Raw genomic sequence first — 9518 nt, forward strand, 5'->3', positions numbered from 1 at the left:
GAACTGGCTTCCTGGATGGCAGTAAAAATGGTTAAAATCTGAAACCTTTCCAGACTGGCCTAGGAAACCGTCCGAAATGTGCATATTTTTTGTCAACATATTGTAACCATCTTTTGCAATGAATACACAAAAGCAAAGACTGGGTCTATTCAGCACAATTCTATGGCAATACACAGTGTGTGGTCTTTAAAAATTGAAATGACTCATGACTGAACCATATATGTCACCAATAATTTTGGTATCATCATTGCCCATAGGAACCTGTTAACCTCCAAATCCCCCTCGAACATTTCCTATAGGTCTATAAAGTAGCTTGCTAAGACAGCAGTTACATTTTCTAAAAAGTAATCCAATTCATGCAAGAGGGAATAGTTATGGAGTGAGTGTTCCTATAAAAGCCAAGTGTTTTGTACTAAAATTACAATATTTATACATCTGTTGGTAATGGTAGAATTATGTAACTTTTAACTGTTTAGTAAAGAATGATTTCAGTTATTCAAATCTCAGATATTCATTGCACTCCAGTCAGCTGGACTGAAGATTGTGCTATCAAGTTTAATGCCTATTTGTACCCTCCAAATCAAAGGAACATATGTTACAAAGCTTCTGAACCCTGCAGACAAGGGCCAAGCAAGTCTGGGCTGCTGAAGCATGATGAGGTAAACTTTCCAGCTGACTTTCCTACCCAACCCACAGGAGCACAGTGGTCCTTGTCGACCCTTAGACAAGATCAAGAACCAGCATTTTTTTTTTACACTATATAAAAGAAATGTAAACTGCATTATAGAGCTAACAATGCATTTGTCTCTGTCAGCACGAAGTAATGAAAAAAACACACAAGCTAAAAATGACAAAAAGTCTTTATTTTGTTTCTACTCAAATCACCGTTTACATTGTTACATATACCATATATAAAATTGTCACTGGAGATAAAATCACAAAAATATAATTTATAGATATATATATATATATATATATATATATATATATATATAAAATTACATTTGCGTTGAATTATTTCTCAAACAAGGTAAGACAGTATGTGTTATATGCCGCTTGTAATAATATGGTGTTGACAACAACAATAATAAAAACATTATTTTTTAAATCACAAGGACATAAATATTTGCTAGAATATCAATAAATACCTGCAACATTGTTATATAGTGCAGCACATACTGAGGGACTGTATGATTTCTTGCAATCGAAGGAGAATTAGTATGTTACTTCTTATTTTCACTATGCTGTTTCAAGCGTAATGTTAAATATGTTTCTTGAAGTTAACACATTGTAAACCTTGCCTTCCAATTAATTGTATGTAAACAATTCAGAGACAAATATTAATAAAACACCATTATAAGGTGTTATATAAAAGTGCTGTGTGTCTTATTTATTTATTATTATTTTAATTCTACATATTCATGACTGCTTTGGACTAAAATTGAAATAAAAATTACATTTGGTTAATGGAAAAAAAAAAAGAATAAAGCCAAAAAGCCCTACACTATTATTTAAAGCAGCAAGAGAATATACTGTATCTATCGAATATTTTCAGCTTTAAAAGAAGGTTGTTTTAGCAGCAGACTAACTGACTCTTTTTAGGATCACGCTCCAAACAAAAAAAGGCTTAATGTACAAGCTGGTCATGAACTTCTCAACAAACTGACCCTTTCGATAACATAAATCAAATCTTGAAACATGTATATTTAAGAAGGTTAATCAGAGTGTTTGGTGATGGAAAACAGTGAAGGATATTGGTACTGTAAAATTTAGTTATGGACAACTATTTATTTTTTTTTATTTTTGCCTGCAAGGGTACAGTTTTTTGGCAGATTTATACTTTACAAAATGAATGCTGTGAAAGTACCATTTAATTTGACGTTTCCGTCAATTTGCAGAGACAATGAGCTCTAATTTAATATTAAACAAATGGTGACACCGTCCCATACTATGGTTCATGCATGTAGGTTACACTGAGAAAACACACGTGTTACGACAGCATGCTATAGGATGAAGACTGCTACACTCTGCATTTGTTCTGTACATAATTCCTTATTTTCCAACCTCAATGTTCTAATTCCCCGTGCACTGTCCTTGCTACGATTACTCAGAAATTCAAGGGAATGTTAAGCTCTTTAAAAAATTTTTTTTTAATGATTTACCTGAAGTGAAATACCAGGCAATTAGTAGGTTTAGATATCTTAACATTCCTCAAAATTCACAGCAAATAACAGATGACCAAAGTTTATTCCTTCCAACAGCACAATGCCTGGTCATTCCTTGTCTCATTTGTTATACACATTATTAATAAAAAACAGATTCAGGTGTTTACTGGGATGGACCTGCATGATTTAGGGGAATTGTTATGTTCTCTACAGGTTCCTGTGCTACAGGTTGGACTTCTGTTGTGGAGCTTTGTTAACAGAGTGTTCCTCCTGACGCTGCTGTCCGAATCCTCTTTCTTAAACTTACGGTTTATCTTCTGGCAGCAGGGGAAGCAGTGTGCAAAATCTTGCAAGAGATGCCCACTGAAGAACATGTATATCCAAGGATTGCAGCAGCTGTTCAGGCTTGCTAGCAGAGCCGATAGTGTCACTGCAGTGTTTTCAGAGTCTGAAAAGCAGAAATAATTATTTGCAGTGATGGTGGAACTGTGTTTTATATAAAACCACAGAGGAATAACACAAATTAAAAGTTCACAAATAATATAGTTTCTCATAGACCACTCATTTTATAAAAAAAAGTAATCCTTAAACAATATATATCTGTGTGTGTGTATTGCCTTTTGATGAGTGCTGAGTTAAAAGCAATGCAATCATTGTGTGATAACCAAGCAAACACAATTATGTGTTAGTTTACCTAGAAGAGATTTGGATGTGTCTTGTATAAAATGTGTGTTGACCCGACAATGTTTGGTGCAGTGCTATAACACATTTATTCTGGTATGGCAATTGTTAGGCATTATTTTCTGAAATGTAAACTTTAAAATACGCCAGTAAGGGCTTTTTTATACAATAGTTTATTTTGTGTTTTTTTAAGGCTTACATTCTTCTTATAAGGAACGCTGCACTTTATTGCCATACAAAAACAATGAGTTGATTTAACATAATTGATAGTCAATAATAATAATAATAATAATAATAATAATAATAATAATAATAATAATAATAATAATAATAATAATAATGTAGATATAATATAAATACAAGAGAGGTAAAAAAAAAATATAACAAAACTATTAATTGATTTCTTCCATTTTCTTTTTTATATGTTTATTTTCTTACATTATAGACAAGTATAACAAACGGTAACACTAATCATTGCATTGTATTATTATTATTATTATTATTATTATTATTATTATTATTATTATTATTATTATTATTAGAATCTGGATCGCCCTATTCAGTTGTAAACGATTGGTTTATTATACTGTACAAGACCTCTCTATAAATAACATTTTTATATTTTTATGAGGTGATAGCAATAGGTGATACAAAAATTATTATTATTATTATTATTAGAATCTGGATCGCCCTATTCAGTTGTAAACGATTGGTTTATTATACTGTACAAGACCTCTCTATAAATAACATTTTTATATTTTTATGAGGTGATAGCAATAGGTGATACAAAAATTATTTTATATGTCATAACAGCATTCAAGATATTTTTTTCTTTAGAGATTAACAAGTGGGTTTAACGACAGTAAACAACAGGTAACTTGAAACTGTGTTAGACCATGTAAAGAATGAACGCCCAGGTCCCTAGATTACTGATACAGTACAGTGCGTTTGTTTTCTTTGGGATCACAGATACTTGTTAGTTTTATCATAAAAAATAATAATTAAATTAATAAAACACACATACATACCATCCCAAGCGAAAGTTGGATCCCAGACTGACCACATCTGCACAATGAAGAAAGGAGCCCAGCAAACAATGTACGCCAGAACAATGACAAAAGTCATCTTGACAGTTCGCATTTTGGCCCTGGATATCGTTGTCACACTGCTAACACAGGACGTGATCAGTCCGTTTTTGGACGCTGTTTCGCCCTGTTTTTTTTGGGTTTTGTATGTGATGTTCTTCCAGATGTTATAACAGATAAAACCATAGCAGATCACTAGTATCACAACTGGAATGAGAAAGATACCAAGAGTTATCCAAGTGATATATGCCTTAACACCCCATGGCTCTATAAAGTGCGCCCAGCAGTCATAGACGTCGGAGCCGGTTTCAATTTCACTCAAAGAAAAGATGAAGTACTGAGGTATACTGAGAAGAAAACTAAATACCCACGTGTTGATTATCATCACATACGATCTTCTGGTAGGTTGCTGGAGAGTCTTCAGCGGGTGGCATATGGCAATGTAACGGTCCACAGTCATCATAACCAGCATGTAGGTTGAGGCGAACATACTCAGAACCTGGAGATGTTTCACGATTCTGCAAAGAAAATCTGGCCCCGAAAAGCGAAAAGTTACCTCCCAGCAAAGTTGAGGCAGGACCTGGAAAAAAGCAACCATTAGATCTGCCAAACTGAGGTGCTTTATAAAGAGATGCATCCTGGAGATTTTTTTCTTGGTCCTGGATAAAGCCAGTAAAACACTTAAGTTCCCAATGACAGCGACAACAAATGTGATACTTAGCACGGTTATCTCTATCTTGGCTACATCTTCATTTCTTCCAAAAAGGTCGCTTTCATTATGAAAAACACTACCATTGTGACTTGTCACTGGATCGATTGTAGTACTGGGCTTCAATGATGGATTTTGAACAGCGGAATTCCTCATAGTTTCTGGATAGTTCTCCATGTGAACGGGAAAGTGCAAGATACTCTTCCTGCTCGCCTCTCTGGCTTTCAAGTACAACGTAGCTCAGTTGAACAGCTCCCTTCTCTTATGTGTGACGTTGCCAGCTGAGCGCAGCTGAGAAGATGCGATTGCACTGGGTATGTTGCTTGAATGAGAAAGCTTGGGTTTTTATAGCGGTTCATATTTCAATGTCTCCCAAGCTACCAAATCCCACTTTCTCTACAGCGCACAATATTATCTCCAAAAGTTGTTTTTTGAACATCACTTACATTTCAATATTTTCTGGTTTGATTGTTTGTACGGCTCTGGCTGTGAATATGCCAACTTTGTTTGGGAATATACTTTATAAACATATACATTTAAAAGGTGTATCACACACGCAACATATAGGCTAACTAGCTTTCCATCTAGTGTAAATAAATGTATAATTGTTACGCTGTGCAGTGATCAAGCGTGACTAAAATGATCTTAAAAACATAAAAATAGTATTTGATAAAAGAACGTGTGCCATATAACCATGAGAAAATACATAATTGTGTGGTAAATAGCGTTTTAAAAAATATGCTGTGGTTACAACAATCCGTATACATCTCAGCCTCATATCAAGAACACTGTCTAAATAGAAGCATTTTGAAATTTGGAACTGGGAATGTATAATTGCACATTTTACAACAAAACTAATTTTGCAGCACAATTTATGACTGAACATCTTTGCATGCTGTTTGATCCTGTTTATGAACATTGTGATTTCTTACTGCATTAAGCGAAAACTTTAAATTAATTACTCCAAAACCGTTGTTGCTGTGGAGTTGAATTTCTTTAGTAAGATAGGGGAGACCGGGGACAGTTGTAACATTTTTTTTTTACCTTTCTCTCCGTTACGCACAGATGATTTGAGCTAGTTTGACCAGACTTTGATACAAACAACTTACATCTGTCCTCTACCAATCCCTATAGTTATCCTGTTTTAAGATCTGATATACATATGGCAAGGGGGCTTGAAATGTAAGGTGTCCGGTGTTACAATTGAACCCATGGCCAGGATCAGTTTTAATGGGGGATGGGGTCAGATGTAACATTCTGTGAAGAATAATTAAATAAACTACAACACATTTATTTTAACTCAAGAATTGAATGTTTTATTGAATAAGATCAATTTTCACATGAAGTAAATATGTTTGTTTTTATTTAACTCAAAAACTGAATATCTTTATTGAAAAATCAAAATGTACACATAAGGTATTTTTATTTGTTGTCCTACTTTTAAAACTTTTTAACATCCCTAAAATGATAGGCCTTATCAAGCAAGAATATGTCACTCTGAGTCACAATTGTGATATATGAACATTTTGTTTCCTTCAGTGCAAGATTCATGTGCCCAAATACAGTTCAGCTAATGGTGTATGGGGTCAATTGTAACATGTGTTACAACTGGCCCCAACCCAGGGAGCCATTACTAAACCTCATGTTCCAACAAGAAACAACAAAACTAAGAGCAATCAACTGTGTCAATTATAAGTACAGACATCAGGGATGACAATGCTAAAAGCCTGGATCCATAAACTGGATAACACAGGTGTATATCACAAAAAGAAAATTGGGGAAAAAATGTACTCTACCAGGTCAAAAATTGATTTTTGTAAATAAAATCTCAGGGCTTTGGCACAGCTCCTCTTCAGGTGCAGACAGAGACCTGAACTGAGCATGTGCCAGTGACTGATGGCACTCTAGCTTGCTTCTGATTGGACAAATTCAAGGTGTTACAACCGTCTCGTGTTACAACTGTCCCCGGTCTCCCCTACTATTACACGCCATTTCTCATACTATCGATTATTGTTGATCTAAACCATTAGGCAGTGGCCAATCCCACAATCATGTTAAGTTTTATAGGTTAAAATATGCTTTTTGGGAATTCTGTAGAGCCCTTCAATGTACACCTTTATCATAATTCTTAATTTGCTCGTTTACTTAGTTTACATTCAGTGCACATCACTTTACCCATTTTCAACTTGGGCTACTATGGTAACTATGTCTAAAAAAATGCAGATTTAAATACAAAACAAATGCTTTAATTCCAAACAAATGAATATTGCTTTCAATTTGTTTTCTAGTTAGGGGATCACTGTATGAAATAAAACATTTTATTCAATTCCCATGTTAATTTTAGTTGTTCATAATAATGAATGAGCTATTGATTTGCTTTTATTTTCAAGACTTGTGCAGAATAGTGAACAAGCGAGGCTCCTTGACAATTTTTATTTATTAATTTATTTAATTTCTTATCCGTTATATTTGTACATAATTAGCATACAATATCATTTTAGGAGTAAGTACTTAAATTGAGTTAATAAGACCCCAATTTGTGAATGTACATCACCCCGCAGAAGGTGTCGGTGTGGAGCAAAGAAACACAGGCTAACGGTAAAGCACTGCCAGGTTTTTAGTTATTAGTCATTCAATTTCATACAATTTTCATCTAGTCATATTTTTAGTAGATGTTTTTTTTAAACCTGTTCATGAAACACTGTGATGAACATATTTTACAATGAAAAAAATACATACTAGAGTTTGTATTGTTTGTATGTTTTTAGCATGTCTAATAGACCTACTTTATATCAAGCCTTTTTTCTCCCAACATGGTGTTTGATGGTATAACTATGGTATGAATCTGTACACTGATAATCCATTGTAGCTACCATTTCAGGACTACTGTTCAGTACTTGATTGTTAAATCCATTGCTGGTACTGCTGTGGTCCGCCAATGATTGTACCAGACTTCAGGGCAATGCACTGTAGAAGTAATTATATCCCAGTGCTGTTTTTATCAAATCAAACTGTTGCATGTGGTCCATATTCCAGTCAGACTGCCAGGTGTTAATGCTTAGAATTGCAGGGGCCGCAAGGCTCCAGAAGGCTTATTTTAACATTGCAATCTTCTCCCTACAGTACAGAGGAATACTTGTTCCTGTACTGTACATCATACTTTAGCTCACGCAAGTCTGTGTTATAGTACACTGCAAGCATGTACAGATATTTAAAAACATCAATCAGCAACAAAGCTATTTCCTCTGCTAAACAACTATTCAAAAGAAAGAACTCTGAACGATGTTTGTATTTATCTTTTGACCCCGTTATAAAAAAACACAGATAATGAAAGACAACTAAAATGGTACTAAACCTAGCTTTTAACTGTGCTGACCCCAATATTCAGGGTTTAGCAGCAATACCTGCCACAATGGAGTCTTATAGCAGACTATAGGGAATGCAAATAAATAATACATTTAAAAAAACTGTTACATTCTAAAAGAGTGTGTTTTTTTTATTTTTTTATAAGTCTCAGTTAAAGTTCTTTTACTATTCGTTATGCAATTGCTCTTCAGTTAGTTGTCTGCCATAAACATATGTAAGTCAGCCGTAGTGTTTATAGAAGTGTTTTTAGAAATAAACTTTGGCTGATATAGTTACATATCTATATGAGGTAACTAGTACCATGTTCATGTTTTTTAATCATTCCAAGTGGTACTCTTAACAGAGGGGGGCTGTACATTTGAAGCTACTTACTCTTTAACTGAAACGGTAAGCTTAGTTTAAAAAATCTATTGTAGAAAACTTTTCTGGTGGACACTTAATCTTCTTTGTTTGGTTGTTTGTATGTAGATGACAATATAAAACAAATTATAACACGGCTTGGAAAAATAATAACTTCTGATTGGTTAAACAGCATCACATGACTGTGCGTATATATAGTGTGTAGCACGGCTTGCATACTAATGAGCCGCTTCACACTGAATAAATCACTACGCACCACTACATTCTAAATTCCATGACAAACTGCCTTTTCATTTGTTATTAGTTACAAAACCACAGCCAAAAATGAGTGACATTTCACCTATTTCCTTTAATATATTTGGGGATGAAACTCCACATAACTGGTACAACACCAGCTTTCTGAGTGAAGACAACAGTCCATCTGAAAAAGATAAACAAATAAACTAAGTACACCAGCAAGAGCAGACACATAACAGTAGATGAGGAACAGCTAAATGAGATAGAAGAAAACAAAGATTGAAAAAAAACACAAAAAAACTACAGCATGGGCTGGTTAATGTACTTAAAGAAAAAAAAATATGGATATTCATTTTATGGAAATAAGTCCAAAAAATCTCAACAACAAGTTCAGCTGGGGACCAGTATTCAGTCTCCAGTTTTATAACACTGAGCTGGACTAAATAGATATTTTAAAAGTAGGTTTTAACATCTCTGCTATCAGCGAGTTTAAAACCAACAAAAACGTATTCCTGTCAGTCATAAAAACCTTTAGAAAAGCAGGTAAAGACAAGGCCAGACACTGAAGTGCATTGAAACTATTGTATTGCTTAAGTATTGTCTTTAGCACAGTTTAGCAGCTCTTAACCAGTTCCCTTGCAAAGTGAGGGTGCGAGGAGAGGCTGTTGGAGAAAATCCAAACCTAGCAGCGCTCTGGAAGACACCAACTACTAGACAGGTCTGTACCCTCCCCCCACCACTCATGCTCCCACTACTACTGTACCTATCTGTCTCACCTGTCCTGTTATGACTGTCTCTCACATCGCTGTTATTCTGTCCTCTCACTCCCGTCCTCTGTCCTCTCTCTGCCGCTGCTCCCCTAACCCCTCTAACCTCATCCCTCTGCCTCTCCCCCCCTCCCACTCTCCCCTTCTG

The 9518-nt window shown here is 34.8% G+C and overlaps 1 protein-coding gene across 1 annotated transcript; it reads right to left on the reverse strand.

The window, feature by feature from the left end:
* Nucleotides 1–1012: 1012 nt before the first annotated feature.
* On the reverse strand, nucleotides 1013–4938 carry LOC117415214 (arg8-vasotocin receptor-like). Its single transcript, XM_034025256.3, has 2 exons — nucleotides 3875–4938; nucleotides 1013–2613 (listed from the first exon to the last, which is right to left on the reverse strand). Exons 1-2 carry the CDS (start codon nucleotides 4815–4817, stop codon nucleotides 2321–2323), a joined length of 1236 nt encoding a protein of 411 aa, XP_033881147.3. The 5' UTR covers nucleotides 4818–4938; the 3' UTR covers nucleotides 1013–2320.
* Nucleotides 4939–9518: the final 4580 nt, after the last annotated feature.

Source organism: Acipenser ruthenus, chromosome 7, assembly GCF_902713425.1.
Source record: "Acipenser ruthenus chromosome 7, fAciRut3.2 maternal haplotype, whole genome shotgun sequence".
NCBI lineage: Eukaryota > Metazoa > Chordata > Actinopteri > Acipenseriformes > Acipenseridae > Acipenser > Acipenser ruthenus.

Bases quoted from the DNA above. Each gene is read 5' to 3' on its own strand.
- LOC117415214 (XM_034025256.3), bottom strand. From the start codon at position 4,817: ATGGAGAACTATCCAGAAACTATGAGGAATTCCGCTGTTCAAAATCCA. The intron at 2,614-3,874 runs GTATGTATGTGT...TCTGCTTTTCAG, and splicing joins TCCAACTTTCGCTTGGGATG to ACTCTGAAAACACTGCAGTG.